The sequence below is a fragment of the Maylandia zebra genome, linkage group LG20 (genome assembly GCF_041146795.1).
Source record: "Maylandia zebra isolate NMK-2024a linkage group LG20, Mzebra_GT3a, whole genome shotgun sequence".
Classification (NCBI taxonomy): domain Eukaryota; kingdom Metazoa; phylum Chordata; class Actinopteri; order Cichliformes; family Cichlidae; genus Maylandia; species Maylandia zebra.
The window spans coordinates 8,536,798-8,554,884 of NC_135186.1; the positions used below are offsets into that span (position 1 = coordinate 8,536,798).

At 39.9% G+C, this 18,087-nt stretch overlaps 1 protein-coding gene across 3 annotated transcripts in view; it reads right to left on the reverse strand.

Annotated features, from left to right (window-relative positions):
* Positions 1-18,087, reverse strand: part of celsr3 (cadherin, EGF LAG seven-pass G-type receptor 3) — a 125,575-nt gene that overhangs the window by 97,726 nt on the left and 9,762 nt on the right. For all 3 annotated transcript variants that reach the window (XM_004554001.5, XM_004554002.5, XM_004554000.5), the window contains exon 2: positions 1,959-2,302. In XM_004554001.5, the coding sequence (XP_004554058.3) occupies positions 1,959-2,302 (344 nt within the window). The remainder of the gene's footprint in view (positions 1-1,958; positions 2,303-18,087) is intronic.

Here is an 18,087-nt window from a genome sequence, read left to right on the forward strand (position 1 = left end):
TTCTCCACAGGTCAATCCCCGCAGCTATCAGTCATTTAGCATGCTGCCTTGGACACAGTGACAGCAGTGGGCTGTGTGTCTTTGCATAACCAGTCACTTTCCCAAATTGTATATTTACAGCTTTTGCTTGCTGTTAAGGCCAGTGGACCAGATATATTCACTAGATTGTGTCTTCTTAAGAGCTGAGATCCTGTGTGCATGTGTGATTGTGTGACAGTGCCTGTTAAGATAAGATCAAAGGCACTCACCACTGGTGTCTCTCTCACCCCTTTATAAATATTTCCTTCTGGATTCACCTTCTTCCTTCTGCTTCTATCTATCTCTCTCTTACCGCGAGATTCCCTTGGGTTGTGTAAACATTACATAACTGATGTGCTTGTCCAGGTGTTCCTGATTTCATGCATGAGAACATTTAATGGTCATATTTGCCCGTTGTTCTGTAAAGTCACATGGCTGATGTGCCACAGGAAGCTGTATTGTGTTATTACTAGTTCACATCCAACAAGCTCAGATGTATACTCACAGGCCACTTTATTAGTTACACATTGCTAGTACTTTTTGCCATCAGAGCTGTCTTCTTCATTGCATTGATTCAACAAAGTGCTGGAAACATTCCTCAGAGATATTGCTCCGTATTGACATGACAGCATCACACAGTTCCTGCAGCAATGCCAGCTGCACATCCATGAAGTGAATGTGGAGGCTATTTGAGTTCAGTGAACTCACTGTCGTGTTCAAGAAACCAGTTTGAGATGATGTGAGCTTTGTGACAATCAACATTATCTTGCTAGAAACAGCCATCAGAGGAAGAGCACACCGTGGTCATAAAGGGATGGATATGGTCAGTAAGCCTCAGACGAGGCCTTTAAATGATGCTGGGTTGGTACAGAGTGTGCCAAGGAAAAAAAATACTATCACCAGCAGCCTGAACCCCTGATGAAAGGCAGGATGAAAACACGTTTTGATTATCTTTACATCAAATATTTCAACAGAAATTGGGACTCGTCAGACCAGACAACAATTTTTTCAGTCTTCTAATGCCCACTTTTGGTGAGCCCATGTAAACTATAGCCTCAATTTCTTGCTCTTAGCTGAGAGGAGTAGCACCCAGGGTGTTATTCTGCTGCTGTAGCCCATCTGCTTCAAGGTTTGATGAGATGCTCTTCTGCATACCTTGGTTTCAACAAGTGATTATTTGAGTTGACAGTTGCCCTGTTGTCTTGTGAGCGGTGACATCAACAAGGCATTTTTCACCCACACAAATGGCACTCACTAGAAATTTTCTCTTTTTCAGACCATTCTTTATAAACTCTAGTGTAGGAAAATCCCAGGAGATCAGAGTGTAAAACACAGCCTATTTGGCACAAACAACAATGCCACATTCAAAAGTCACTAAAATCTTCTTTCTTTCTCATTCAGACGCTTGATTTGAACTTTGACAGGTCGGGTTCACCATGTCTGCATGCGTAAATTCATTAAGTTGCTGCCATGTGTTTGGCTGAATCAATATTTCCATTAATGTGCAGTTAAACAGGTGTAGCTAATGAATATTTCTCTGTTACATAGGCTTACTGTCATTCTTTTTAATAAAGTGAATTAATAAGTCAATACATTTTAAAATAAATAATTTCAAGAAATATTAAATGTTATACCTCATAAATGATTAATATTTATTAACTAGCTTCCTATAATTTCATGCAGTGCATGCGCAGCCTGAAAGAGTGTAAGGCTATTTTTAAAGGCGCTTATTAAAGGTACATTCATTAATCTCAAAGAATATTCTTGTTTTCAATACAGCAAAAAGACCATGCTTTGAACCAGAGAAACACCATATGAGAGAGTTAAATGGTATTTATATGCTTGCCAACATTTTTGCCTTTGTGATGTGATGAAGGAGTTAAAGTCAGACACTCAGAGGTGTGATTCCTCTGTGTGTGTCTTTTTGCACATGGACTAACCTCCATCTGTGTCAGTGACGTCAGCCTCGGCCTGTTCAGGTACAGCTGCTCCTCCAGGGCCTCAGAGGGAAAGAAATGTCCGCCCGGCAACGCGGCAGAGAAGCTGACATTCAGGATTCCTCCGGGTGCCGCATCCAGATCCGGCTGAATGTTGAAGATGAAAACATCCTCGACAGGAACTGAGAGAACAGCGGACACACCTTCCAAGAAGGTTCCCAGCAGTGGTGACAGGAAGTGCTCCTGGGACATGTTCTGAAGGCGGACAGTGACACTGCTGCCCAACATGTCCTCTGTGATAATGAGGACGCGGAGAACACACTGAGCCGAAATGCTGTGGACGCCATCTGAAGAGTTGAAGAAGATAGCAGAGGGCAGCCAGTTAGGTGAACGAATAGAAGAGGAACTTATGCAGGTTATAAGGAAAGAGAAAGCGAGAGAGAAAGTCAGAGTGGCACAGTCAGTGACCAGGATGTGGACGGGGCGCAGAGTGAAAGAAGAAACTTTGAGAGGAAGCTTCAAAGGAAGAGGTGAGGAATGACAGAGATGACAGAAGAGCAGAGATATTCACCAATGCAAAGATAAAACAGGAAGTAGTCACAACCGTGTTAACGTAATGTAATTAATGTAATTTTATGTTACTTAAATTGATTAAGAGTGGGAGAGAAAGTCACAGGTAACTGAAACTACCAGTGCTTCTGTGTCGATGATACCACAGAAACTACGTTTTCTATCACTGGACTGGGACTGAAGCTCACTGGCTGATCTTGATAAAAGGTGGAGTTGGTGGACGAACATTTTAGTTTTATATTCATGTAACAAAAGTGGTGTTTACAATCCATTCACACCAAAGGTTACCATGAGGTGCTGGTCACTAGAAGTAGATTTGACAACATATAAAATATATAAAATATTCTAGCTGTATGACAGTACGGTCTGAGGGAAGCAAAAACAGCTCATGCAAAAACATAAATAATCCTTATTTGCCTTAAAATATATTGGAATTGTGACATTAGAACTCATATAAGAAGGAGGAAGCTTTGATATCTTAATGTCTAAGCAGGAACATTATCTGATCCACTGGATTCATTGAATTTTTTAGATACAACTCTTTATAATATCGTTTACAGTTAATGTTTAACTGTATCTTTTTCTTTACATATTTAAAATGTAATTAAAATTAACCTAATTTCTAATATTTTAATGACATTTAACCTAAAAAAAAATTTAAAACTGAAGTCTTACTATGAGATAATTACATTATTTACACTTTTCTTTTACATTTGCGGTTCACTGAAAGTTTCTCACACAGATATCTAACAGATAAATTACTACTGTAGGACATATTATACAGTATTATAATAGTATTATATATGATTGTCTAGTTACAAGAAAATGAGTTTATGGAGCCTGAATATAGCAGTCTGCTTTGACACCACCTAAGTTATTGTAATAAATATTATATATTTTTTTTTTTTTATCCATAACAAAATTTCAGCAAATAAATATGCAAAGATGGAAAGGTGAGGGCAGCAGCATGAGGACCCCAGGGGGAAAAACAAAAAGGCAGGCATCTGTGACAACCGATATGACACTGATTAAGTCAGTTATAGCATTAAAGGAGCTGGAGCGAGTAGCAGAGGCAACAGCGACTGCAGGGAAGCTTAAGCAACTTAAATTAGTGAGCCCCATGGAAAAACAGGAAGTACCGCTGATATAGGCTGGCCTGGCAGTCAGATCGGCTGTTATTAGGTGATTTGTGGTCTGCTTGAATGTCTAGGTAAGCACTGGAGGAAACAACTGGATTACATGTACTGGGAATGGTAAAATATGACTGACTTATGGTGGTGCTACTGGTTAGAAATACAAAGCACAGAAGCCTCACACTGTGTTTTTTAGAGTATTAAAATCCTTGGTTTAGCTGGTCTTAGCAAAGGTTTTTTTTGTCTAATAATTAATGTTGCCTTTAATATTGAACCAGCACCACTAATCTTTCTAAGCTTAAGCAAATTCATAACATCAAATAAGAAAAATCTGATACAATGAAGGTATATGTTGTATACGTATGAGTCTGAGTATGAACATGGGCAGCAGCTCCACATAAACTCTTTATTTTTTTGCATTAGCTTTCACTGACACTTGCTTAATCCTGTGGAGACAGCATGACACAAAGTATTTTATTGCTCCTTTTTCGCTCTTCTTACTTCCACTACAGCCCCGAAGATCAAACAGCATGGCTGTAGACACTCTGTATTGCTGTATGTGTGAATGTAGTCATCATCTGTGAACCTACATGTCAGGCATAAGATGTGGTGATAGGAGATTTGCAGCATAAAAGTGCTGAATCCTCTGACGTCCACTTTAGTCTCTAGAAAGGATGATGCAATTCATTATCATGTGTTACAGTTAAGTAATAGAAAAGTGATCCTCTGAAGTCTACATCTATTTGTGAGTCACACAGAAGGTGGCGCGCAAACTGAGCGTTCTCATGTAGGGAAGTGTTGGGTTTCCATCTTCCCACACGCAGCTTTACTTACAGATTCGACAGGGCACTCCTTTCGCTGGGAGTCCACAAAATGAGCTCATTGGAAGCGCAGCAGGTCACAGCCCTCACAAACACCCATTTTATTCGCAGACACGAAGTGTGTTTAATCTATACTGGATGTACTGCTGGGCAGTGTTGTGTGCTGTAAAGCAATTTGGTCCAACAAGCTGGCAAATAAGCCATAAAGGGACACAAATGCAGACAAACACAGCATAAGAAAGCAATACACGGGAAAAAATGACAGGAAAGAATGAAATAAAGAAAGGGAGAAAAAGGAGCGTTATGGGTGGAGGGTGAGGGGTGAACAGAGACAGAGGGAAGATGTGACATGGACATGAGCAGGAGGACAGAGAGGCGGTGGAGGGTGAAGGAGCGCGAAGAAGGTTTATTAATAAAAACTGAAAACTGAAATGGAAAAAAGGGAGAGAGAGAGAGCTTTTAACCAGGGATTAATAAAACGAGAGATTATGGCTTAATTTGTTTACGCTACTATAAATAAACACAAATCTTTATCTTTGTTAATGCTTTAGTAAAAATATTTCAGGATGTTATTAATTGAATTTATTTAAGTTTTAAAAAGGGAAAAAATCTAATTCTTTTATTTAGATTTTTGATTTATGTATGGTTATTTGGCGATTCTCTAACGTGTAAAAAAAAGACATCAAAAGGAAGAAAAAAGCAGAACGTAAAACTGTCAGAAGAACGGGATAAATGTAGGAGGACATACAGCGAGAGCGAGAGAGAATGGAAAGACGGATGTATGGAGGCTGGGGGTTGGGTCTGGTGGCAGCTGGTTTGATTACCGGATTATGAGGAGCCTCACTCCCCACTGACCTCTAACACACACACAGACACACACACATATGCACGCATACACACACTCAAATCCAGAGGCCATCATAACAAATGAGCAGCCAGAGGGAAGAGTGGTTCTGTGAAGGGGACGGAGGAGCAAACCTAGCAAACAATCTGTAGGGGACATTTTAATAGAACATAAAGAGGAAATAATGCGCACAAAGAAACACATTTGGATCAAACTGATACGGTCATAGAGTACAGCACATACAGGACACATTAGGTGAAATAATTAAATGTCACTTCGTCTTCCTAGGCTAAAACCCAGCTTTATTATCGCCTCTCCGGATCACAATGCAAAGACACGGCACTAATTGACACTGATCTCCCATTGTCATTGAAATGAGGCAGGGATCTATGAAAAGACCCAGGATAATCTACTCGAGTAGTACCCTCTTTTACATAGACACACACACACACTCACACACACACACCCTATTGCTGTTCAGCATGATGTATGTTGAGCATCTGACATCAGGAGACCCTTTTTAAATTAATCCAGGCTCTTATAAAGTCTGATTTTAAACCATGTACCTTTGGGCAGGATTTGTGTCATTACAACTAGTTTAGAAGCCAATCCTGGTCCAACAGCCAACTTTGACATCTGTGACATGAAGTAATGAACTTTAAGCCTCTCTTGCTCAAACACGGAGAACGGGCTTTCAGTGATGTCTTGTATCCAGTAGATAAAAATGTGAGTGTTGTTGAGAGCGAGATGAGGAAAAACAGATTCGACTGTCGTGTCTGGATTCTAATCTGGCCCGGAATTCTGTTCAAAGTTTAAACAATGTCTACTCCAGCTTTTCCAACCCTTACTAATTAGGTTAAAAAACAACTGCAAAATCTGTAAACTACACCGTGAACCCAAGATTCCTATCAATCTAATTCTATGAGAAAAAGCAGCTATAAATTATCACCTTAAAACTCAAACTGCTCTTTCAGGAAGTGAGGACGTGGCAGATTTTTCTCTTTCCCCAAAAACTTTTGTTAACAAGAAGCACTCCAAGAGCACAATCCTCAACCAAGGAGTGGAATAGCATTGTGGGGTTTTTTTTCGACATATTTTAAGAAGTTTGAAGTGAAAAAAATCCATTTGGAAATGCAGACTTTTATTTTTTCTGTTAAAGCCTATTGACAGAATTTTAAGTACAGTTTTTTGAGTAGCATTCATTTCATTGTTTAGTATTATCTTTTTAAATGTTAAAATAGTAATAAACACCAAGTAACATTATGTTTAAAATCCCCATTTATCATTCCCTATATTCCTATATGTTGTCAGTACAAACGATGGCAGTGAGAAACATCAGATTAATCTACTGACCTTGAAGGAGTGGTCAGAGGTCAAATGTGACATCATATTTTAAATCCTTATATGGTACTTTGTATATGTAGACAATACACATCACACTTGTAAGAATCATAGTTTCTAGGTTAAATGGGTTTTGGTCCATTTTCGACCAATAAATCATCAATCACGTTGACCCTGAAGACTTTGGTGTAAACCAAATTTTAACGGATTGTTAAGATGACCCCACTCTACAACCTTATGAAGTTTAAACAGAGTTCATTTAAAACTTCTCGAGATCACGCGTTCAAAGACATGAAATGATGACATGCACACGCAAATGCATATGCTATGAAAAACACAACTTCCTGGCACAGGTAATAAAAAGGCAGAGGCAAAAGTAAAACAAATGTACAAACATTCTCTACAAAACAGATGTCTAATTTGAACAAAAAAGGAGAATACATGTGACCGTTCATCTGATTATTTGACCTTTTTTCCACAGCTGCTTCATGCCCTTTTATTATTGATCATATTGATGGGGAACCTGTGAGATTGCACCACAAAGACTTGACAGAAGTCTCGATTGATTTGTTTGATTTTTTTTTTCATACTGCTATGTGTTTAATAGTCATATCGTGTTAGCCTCCTGCAAACTGTATTCTCAAATGTTTTCTGACAGGAAAAAACAAAACAATTTCATCTGCCAGACACGCTGAATATTTTCACTGCCTCCTAGGAACCTCCTTCATTGGCCCACTGGGGACAACAGTGGCATTCAAACAGGAACATCTGACAACTGAACAAATCATTTAACAGTCTCAAATGAAACAGTCAATAGTACCACTGCCTGTTTGTCTTGAAGGTTTTAGCATCAACCCCCCAGCAGACAATGCAGTGCGCTAAACCTGGCAGACACACATAAATGTACACAGAAAACATCTTCATTTGGCTCTTCTCGTTACTTTAAATAATCTGAGTAGCATGCACTTAGCACGAGGCTCTTCACGCATCGCTCTACACAGAAAAGAGCAGCAATTCAGCATGCACAACTGTTATGACCAATTACGACAGCAAACCGTGCCCGTGTGCTGACAGACCGGGTCGTTTCACTAATCACCTCCTTCTGTAAGGTCAGCTCTATACAGGTACGTGACCTGGCATCCTAACTCGAGTTTGGCTAAAAGTTGCAACTAATAAATGAGTGAGAAATCTGGGCTGTTTGAGTCAAATGAGTCTTGAGTCAAAGAATATTTCTGCCACGTCTGAATTCTTGACTTCACCTCAAGTCTGACTTCTACAACTAAAGGAATCTATTGATGTTGAGTTCAATTTAAGATAGAAAGAAAGTGTAAACAGACACAACCCGCTGTGTGAAAGTAACAGTTTATCAAACCTGACCACAAGTGACTTACTGTCCTTTAAATTCCTCCCACAACTCTAAGACGTCAGGCATCATAACTCTGCGACCCTGATGTGTAATTTTGAACTGATCCTCTTTGTGTCTTCCACTTGGTTACGGAGCAGGATTTGTTGGTGAGAGAGTAAAGGTAATCTTCCCCTGTAAGCCAGGAAGTCATAACTAATGCATCACCATGTCTTCACGCCACAGCACTTTAGCTCACATAGAAACAATGAAACATTTATAGTCTCCAAACTGAAAACGCCACAAATGGAGGGTTATTTTGGCATCTTTCGGACCATGGGAAAACAAAGCATTTTGTAAATAACAACTTGGAGATGTGTTTGCAAGCTCTCATGGCTCCTTTGGGCTTTGAGCCAACGTTTTCCCCTTTCGTGTGTCTGCACTTCAAAGAGGGTGGAGAGTTTGGGGATGGCGTGCATAAAGGCTCTAAGAATAAACACACTGATCAGAAATCATCAGTGTGGTCCCATGGATTCCTGAACATGAACACACCGTGAAAGAGAGGCTGGTCTCCGATCGGTGCTCTGGTTCTAAGATGCTTTGTGGGTCCCCAGCGTTTCAAAGGGTTGAAGGGGTTCAGTGCTATCTCACTGCACCAGGTAGCCTGACTAATAGCATACTCAAAGGATCTTGAATGTCAGAGCATCCTAAGCTCGCTTCCTGGAAATCCGGACGGAAATAGTCTGCAAAGTAGCGTACAATTGAAATCCACAGCTGAAGTTAAAAAACAGTCCTAGAAGCATTTTCAAAAGCTGCCATACTTGGAAGAAGGATAGGCAACAAAGCAGAGCCCAGGCATTTTCCTTGAAGAGGACAGTCACATCACCAAAAGTTTGGAGATACTGCTCGGATGGACTTCATTCTTTTTTTAAAAAAAAGATCACAAAACGCGCAGGTGTTTTGAAAAGCAAATGGAAATATCAGTGACATACTTTTGTAGTTTTATAGTGGGACGTTAAGTGTTTTGGAGGGCTGCCTTGGTGATCCTGTGGAAGTCGATGGGAATATAAAATATAAAAGTGAAGAAATGGGAATATTATAGTTTATATAAGTATGTGGCATAAGGGATGATCTGATATCGTCGTGTTGGTGTTGTTCCTGGAAAAACATTTACTATGTTGTTCCAGGATCAACATTGCAAATGACCAATCACATTGTTGTGACGTTATTCTTTGGCGCGCCAAGCCATTCATGCATTTATGAAATTCCAATGTTGCAAGGACAATATCAATTCTGCTTAGCGTTTATTAAAGGGTTAGGGTCAGGGTCCGTTGATCGGCGGACAGAGGCGGTTTCTCGCAGCTTAAGTACAGTTTTTTGTTTTACGGCGGTTTTTCCCGAAGTCGCAAAAGTATGACGTCACAACATTCTGATTGGTCACTTGCAATGTTGATCCTGGAACAACATTTACTATGTTGATCTGGGAACAACACCAACACGACAATATCAGATCGTGCATATATAAGTATGTATAACAGACTGCACTGAGTTAGTATGTGGAGACAGGGCACTGTGCAAAAGTCTGGTAATTTTTTAACATGGTCTTGAGCAATACTGTAGTTCTACAGGCTTGCTGGAGGTTTTTCAAAGGTATTCTTCGGCTGCTTTTGTTTGAAATGAGAATTCCTCAAAAAATTTGAGGAATCCAGCAAACATGTGACGCAGCACCTGAGAGCTCCAGGACCTGAGCATCTGGCCCTTCTGGTGATCCTTTTACCGTTCACTGAAGCCTCATCAAATGATCTCAGTGGAAGATTGTCAATCAAGAAGCTGAGGTATGCCAAATCAGACAAGACTAACCACATACGGGTCTTATAGAGTGATGAATTTGGTTTATATTGTTGCCAATACGCATGGAAGACAAGAGAGTGATGCAACACTGAGTGTCTACAGGCATGTGTAAAACACAGTGGATGATCTCTCATCGTTTGCTGATGCATTTCAGCCAGTGGTGTTGGAGATCTTGTCAAAATTGATGGAATAATTAAAACAGAAAGGTATCATCAGGTTTTTATCCAAATGCAATATAATGGGAAAGTGTTTGACCGAAAACAGCTTCATTTTTCATAATGACAATGATCCCAAACACAGTAAAAGAATACCAAAACACACAAAAGAACTCTATCAGTCATGGATTGGTCTCCAAGAGCTTGGACCTCAACATTATTAAAGCGGTGTCTGATCATCTTGACAGAAAACAGAACAAAAGGCAGAAACATCCAAAGAAGAGTTCTGACTTTCATGCACATTTCAATAAGTCACTGCATCTGATACCCATATATTAAAAAAGTGAGGGGCAGCTTGAGACCTTTGCACAGTACTGTAGTGTAATATTTATTTTGTTGATGCTTTTAGTCACTGGATATTAGACCACATGTCTTAAAGAACTTGAACGTGCTGTTAAAGTAAACTGTTCTTTTGTATTTAGACTATATGATTCATGTCTCTTGCATTCAGAATCGTCGCATTGCCGCTGATGGAGAAAACACCCATTAAGTTACATAAGCATATAGTGACTTAAGTTAATGTCTTACAGATGGACACTCAATATTTATTTTAAAAGGCGGCATTTGAATGGAGGATTGTGGCGTACGTATATGCAGACATAAATAAATTTTTCTCTTTATTTTCATTGTGGCTATGTGTGCAAACGCTGACACTGGCAAGGTTAGTCGTTCAAATCCGCGCACGGTTAATTCATTCACACATGGCATTAGCACTGCCATTGTTAAGTGTCTGGCTCAAACTGTATGCACTCCCAATACTGTAAATGGAGTTGAGATTAAAAGAAAAAACCCAAAAGGGGAGATATATTACAGCAACCATGCAACACCCAAAACACTCAAATTGGATTTCCACTGAACAAAAGCCATATGCCACATCTCCGAAACGCTAAATGCTGTCATGGTGCCTTCAGCCCATTACTTCACAGCCCATGTATTCACAACCACAAGGGTTTAAATCCCATTTCACACTGTGTTGTCACATCCCTCTGTTTGCCCTTTTTTCCTCTCTCTCCTCCACGTTCACCCTCCTCAGAAAGCCTTAACAAAATACAAGGGCAGACTGAAATTTCGAAACGCTAAGTAACAAAAAAATTGTGTGGACTTTTTAAGCTGCGTAAGATGCCCTCAGGTCAGGAAAATAAATAGGCGCGGTAGCTGCTGAACAAATGGTGCCCTTTTCGAACACACATAAATTCTCTGAAGTTGCTACCAGAGCGCGGGAAAGAACGTCTGAAGCACAGTCACCTAAATGTAATGACTCGCCTCCCAGGGCGCGCGCGAGAGTACAGACGGGCAAAGTGGCGCTCGCACACAAATAAAACAGTAAATAGAGAGGGAGCCCGTATATTAATGCTGATAAAATAATACAGGCGTGAAAAACAGGATGTATGCATCATTACCAATCACATGCACGCAGGCGTTGGCTTGACAGCTGATTTCTGCACTCTGTTTCTTTGTTAAAGCCTTTCCGCCCCTGAGGTCTGGGCACTCATTATTTTCAGTGTAAAGTGGAACACAGCTTGAAAAAAACACGCACAAACACACGAGCTCACGCAGCACCATCAGCAGCATGATGGGTTAAACCGCCCTTTAACAACAGAAGCTCTAATCCTTTACATTCAACCAGATACACATGCACGTCTCGCTTTTTAGCCCATATCACATTTGTACATCCCCTCATGCTTATTGTACTTATAAAGAAATCCGCAGTGACCTCGGTGACATGCAGACGGGACATTGGTTAGCAGCTGTTTGTAGCAGCAGCCATCGTCCTCCATCCTGCAGATTTATCCCACATCTTTTTCAGCTCTTTCTCGCAGATGTGCAACAAACAGAAAGGTTATGTTTGAGTGGGAATAAGTGAAGGGTGTAAAAAAAGAGCTTTGTGGGTACTGCCCGGTGCAGCTTTTATGTTAAATAATTTGCTGTTTTTGGAACGTAGCATTATGGCTGCACAGTTGCTGTCCTATTAAAGTCAGCTCCTGAGGTTGGGTGTGTCTGTTGGAGCTTTTCATTGCTCTTATCACTGTTAGGACCGTCTGTCAGCTGAGAAGATCCCAAATTTAAATTTTCCAAACAATTGCTCCTGTGGGGCGGTGTAATAGTGCAGCAGTAATGGTCCACTCAGCACAGTAGGGGCAGCAATAAGGACAACTGTGACGCTTACTTATGTACGCCAATCATTGAAACACATGTAGAGAGAATGCTCATTAATGCTTTAAATTATAATTACTGGTACTCGGCTTTTAACGTAAAGAGAAAAGGTAGTGGAAACTATGCTCTCAGTAGAAGACCCTGTGATTGCTTCAACTTCAACATCATGTAGTGTTCATATCAGCGCTTTTTGCTGGCTTTTTTGTGCAGTTTTTTCCAAATAATTCTGCAAGTCAACATCCACCCCCACCTCCAGATGGAGAAACAGATAGGAGCTTAACCAGCAAAATGCAAATGAAAAATGCTCCAGGTGTAGGTACTTACCTAGTTAGCATAAGGGTTAGTTGCATGCAATAATAAACCCCCAAGTTATGGACATCTGTTCTGAATTAAACCAAATTTATATGTATAACTTCATCTTTTCAAATTCTATTTCAGAGATTTGTTATGATTCAATATGGGCCACAAAAATACACATATAAGCATTACATAACACAATTTTCTAGTAGATAATGGTAGACAAGTTCCATATGGTAAGATTGAAATCAAATTAAGAAAAAAAATCAAATGTGTCTGTGTCTATTTATTAGTCCAATTGCACCATGTGTCATGTCTTTTCTCGTTACTGCAGCGTCAATCAGGAGAGAAAAGCTGAAAACAGAAAAGCATAAATTATACAGTCAAAATGTAATCCTAAATTATGGCATGGAAGACAATCCATGCCAAATAAACCTCTGTGGGTTGGTGTGACATATACCCGGACCAAATCCAAATTAATGCAGGGATAATTAGAGCCAACCCAAAACGCAGCCAACCTGAACATGCCCAAAGAATTAGAGAACGCAGTGACAACTAACTACCAATTAAAACCCTGTTTACAAGATCAGCATTATGTGTCATATCCTTGTGATTCACAATTCCTTCGCTAATAATTCAGGGATACAATTACGGAGCACCATGTGATCAAAGCTGATCACCCGAGTACCAATTAATAACAAACGTGTTCGTATGAGGTCAAATTTGAAACGCCATCATAAGTATATTTCAGTTCAGTTCATGTGCAGTGGGGGGAAAATTATTTGATCCCCCACTGCAACAAATTTGTTAGTTTGCTCACATCCAAAGAAATGAACAGTCTCTAGACAGAATATCATCCAAAAATCCAGAGAAAACACATTATATAAAAGTTATAAATTAATTGAGTCATTGAGTGAAATATGTATTTGATCCCCTACAACCCAGTCAGAATTCTGGCACAGATGAGCTCTTGTGTTTGGGGGAAGACAAATTCTGCGTATTTCCTACAGAACGCCATCCCAACAGTCAAGCATGGAGGTGAAAACATTATGCTGAAGGTACAGCATAAATTGAGGGGCCAGTTTAACATAAAATGTTGGACAGGAACCTCCTTTCCTCATGCAGAACACTGAAGTGTTGCAGATGGGTCTCTCAGCATGACAATGACTTAAAACATACAGCCAGAGGAGTGTCTATACAGACTTAAAGTTGACGGCTGGCAGCAAAGAAACCTGAAGGAATCAGAGCTTTCTGTAAAGAGGAGTGGACCAAAATCCCTCCTAAGATGTGCACAAATCTGATGAGCAAATACAAACAAATATCTTACCACTGTGCTCACTAGCAAGGGTTTCTCCACCAAGTGCTAAGTCATGTTTGGCTTGGAGATCAAATGCTTATTTTAGTCAATGACATCCAAATCAATTCATAACTTTTGTGTAATGTTAACTATTTGGTCCCTCTCCATTAAAATGAAATGAGCATAAAAATAAGAGACTGCAAACTTACAGATTCACCAGGAGATCAACTAATTATTTCCCCCACTATAAAAAGTGACAGCAATCCCGAGCTGTCCCAAAGGTGGTACAAACAGCCTGCTACATCCTTTTTAAATCCAACTCTGCATCTCGAGAGGCTGGGTTACTGTCCAGCTTCTCCCCTTGCAGTGATCTTGTTTGTTTACAATAATCCTGTTAGAGTCGTAAACCTAATGCGGTAATGATTTATTGATGAGTCAACGCTAAACATAGCACCGAAATTCTAGCATGTTCCAGTTTGTGCTTTCTCATCCTCCTTTAGCCCCAGATGAGCATAAATAGGTCATAAAAAAGCCCTGCTGTTTATGAAATCTTATGATTCCTCTTGCCATTCAGTACTTGGCTCCTTCATGCCTCAAAGGTTAGGAGACTTGAAGTTTCGCGATGAACTTCTAATGAGTTTTATGTTTCTTCTTCAGCGAAAAGGAATCGTTACAAGCATTCAAAGAAAAAACTTGTGGAGGACTGGGTGCTCAAGACGTTTTGGAGAAATTGGCTGCATGTCAAGATTCGATTTTTGCTCCTCCATTATAAAAGGTTAATCTACACCAGTTTCAGCCTTAAAATTGTGTTATTTCAAGCTCTTTTCTGGACAGATATTGACAGATAAGAACTATGTGTCTCCAGTATAAGAAGGTATCTTAATAGGTATCTTAATAAATCTGGGACTCCCCACCAATTGACCTTAGAAGCTTCTCAGATGAGAGGTGAAACATCTTCAAGCAACTTAAAGAAGTTCAGATGCTTTTCTTTGCAAGCTCCTTTGACTACGATGACCTGGATGACTGAGAACCTTCACAGACGTATCTTAATAAGACGTTTTTAAGTGGACAGGTTTTCATGTTAGGCTGCTCAGAATGAGTGTAGGTGCCAAAAAAAGGTGTAAAAAGCAGATTTCAGGAACAGAGGAGTCCCAGAGCAGCTGCAAGTCTTTCAACGGGGAGCATGAATTTGTAATGCTCTCAACTCCGTAAAAATGTCTGTCAGAATATTCTTTCATGTCCTCGGAAATCCTCCTGTGCATAATGCTGCCTTGTTTATCGCTGTTTTGTAGCAGTTATTCTGCCACTCAAACCACACTCTTAGCAGAGAGAGAAAGATATGTATCAAGTGGACTTCACTCATAAAGGGCAGATCCCAGGTGGAAACCTGTAGAGCTGCATGACTGCAAAGTAACCTGACATTTAAAATATCCTTCACTGCAAATCCTGCAAATATGAAAGCTTGGGGAACAGACACAGCTGCAATTCATTAATCTGTTTATTTGCATAAAATAGCTAATATCCACCACTAAATGTCTCTGACGTTCACTGAGCGAAAAGCCACTGCATGAAATCAGACGAATGCTCATAAACAAACACTGGTCTTACGTCAAAACAAGTCACCACCTGTATTTCCCAATATCTGCAATTGTGACATAATTAAGAGCTGAGCAAAGCTTAAAAACATACTGATATGAAACATGGGACAGAAACTGGCCAGTATGAAAACCTGTCCAGATTACAGGTTTAATGTCATGATTACATGGCACTAATTACCCACCGGAGAAACCTGCCATCTGGCTCTGCATCGCCCTGAGAAGAAAGTATGTGACACTCCACAGTCTTATGCTCGGACTGAGACATTTAGAGGACATCTAATGGACTTTAATGGGTTGGTGGAAGTTTTTTCTAAAGTGCTACATTGTGGTTAGCTATGTACTGTATGTGTAGCACAGTGTGGATGGTAAATGGGCTTTTGTACATGTCATGGACTCATGATGATATGGGTTTGAGCCCATTTTGTACACGCTCATGCTCCGTGTGTGTCTTGCGAGTAATGTGTATGGTTTAGCAAAAAACATCAGCATAGCTTCCCATGATCGGATAACCACGGCAGGAGGTAATAAAGCTGATTTTACGCTACATAATGACTCATTTAGATGACATGATCCAAATATGTCTGAAGGCAAACTTCAGGGTTAAACACTTGGAGGACACCCAGTGTTCCCAGTCTATAAAACTGATGTTTGCACATCTTTGGCTCTTCTGCCGTGCTTCTTTATGGTTCTGTCTTTTCATTCTCTCATGATACACACACGCACACAATTTCAATCTAATGCAGGTGCTGCACAACAGATTTTTCTGATCTTCAAGCTTTATTTTTTGGCTGCGTTTGATAAATAGCGTGCCTCCTCCTTTAGTCATGGCCCTTCTGAGCCAGGTTGTGACACTAGAAAGCTTTGCTCCAAGGCATACTCGTGAGTCAGTCAATCTCATAGAAGAAGATATTTATTACTTCGATTCCTGGAAGACACATAAAAGTGACCGAAATAGTTGTGTGCAGAATTAAAAAGAAGAAGAAGAAGAATGGCAGTAGTTGTGTAGTGAGCTGTAAATGTAATCTAAATATAAAACACTATGAAATAATGTCATGCCATTGAAAACTACTTAAACAATAATTTTGTTCATCAGCACAATTTGGGTATTTTCCTCTAAAAGACCTGCTACATGTGGAATAGAAAAAATAGAAAAGGCAAAAAAAAAAAAAATAGGAACAGCAAGAACAGATTTCAACCATGACATCAACAATAGTGATGAAATATGAACGATGTAGACTCCATTTTTGTTTTACCTCAGGGGTTATAACACTGTGTAAAAACACATTATAATATAGTAAAAAATAAACATTAAAATGCATATGCTCTGGGGCATTTAGATTTCTCAGCAGACCTCCATGTAAATGTGCCTGACACGTGAAACATCAGTGTACTCATCTGTGAGATTATAGTTAACATCAGTGCAGTGACCTATGTACAGTAAGTGAATTCACTGTGCACTGACCTCTGTGTACGCTTGCTATACTGTACTTTATATGATACATGTTTATTCACCACGCCATATGCACCACAAAATAAATTAAACTCGTGTATGTATGTTTACGTTGATGTAATCGAATTTGGGTTTGGTTTGTTAGTTGCTAACGCATGCATTACAAAGCTCCAGGGTAAAATCAGTTTAGTGGAAGTTCCTATACATTCACAAAGCCACTTCATTAGGTACAACTGCTTTAATGCTCATTTATGCAAAAATCAGCCAATCACGTGGCAGCTACACAGTGCATTTAAGGATATAGACATGGTCGGGATAACCTGCTAAAGTTCAAACCACGCATCAGAACGAGGAAGAAAAGTGATTTAAGTGACTCTGAACATGACGTGGTTGTTGGTGACAGACGGGCTGGACTGAGTATTTCAGAAACTGCTGATCAGCTGGGATTTTCCTCCACAGACATCTCTAACATTCACAGAGAGTCATCTGACTAAGAGGGAACATCCAGGGAGCGGCGGTTCTATGGAATAAAATGCCTTGTTGCTGCCAGAGGTCAGAGAAGAACTGCTACAAACTGATAAGAAGGCAACCACTACTCAAATATCCGCTCACCACAACCAAGGTTTGCAGAAGAGCATCTCTGAACCCAGCACAGCAAACCTTGAAGCAGATGTGCTACAGCAGCTGAAGACCACACTGGCAGCAACCTCTATCGACTTAGAACAGATAATGCCTGATTTTATGAATCTTGATTTCTTCTACAACATTCACATCACAATCACAATTTTGCGTAAACAACATGAAAGCACGGATACTTCCATCCTTGTTTTAAAAGTGCAGGCTGGTGGTGTAATGGTGTTGGGGATATTTTCTTGGCACACTTTGAGCTCCTTTGTACTACATGACTGTTGTTTAAAGGCCAACAACATATTCTTGACCTGAGTATCCAGTGTACAACACATCGGGTCATGAAGCTCAAATCATCTCAAACTTGTTGAAAGCATGCAACAAAAAACTATAAAGCAGTATTGATGTAACTGATGAAGTCGCCAGTGCACGTGTGTCTTCCATGTACCACAATCACAGTAAATGTCATACGAGTATGTCAGTGCTCCAACTATCCACAACACAAACTGCCCCAGCTCACAACATCTGTGCAGTCAATACATCACTATCAATACATCCTTAATTTCTAAAGTGAATCTAAAGTGTATACAAT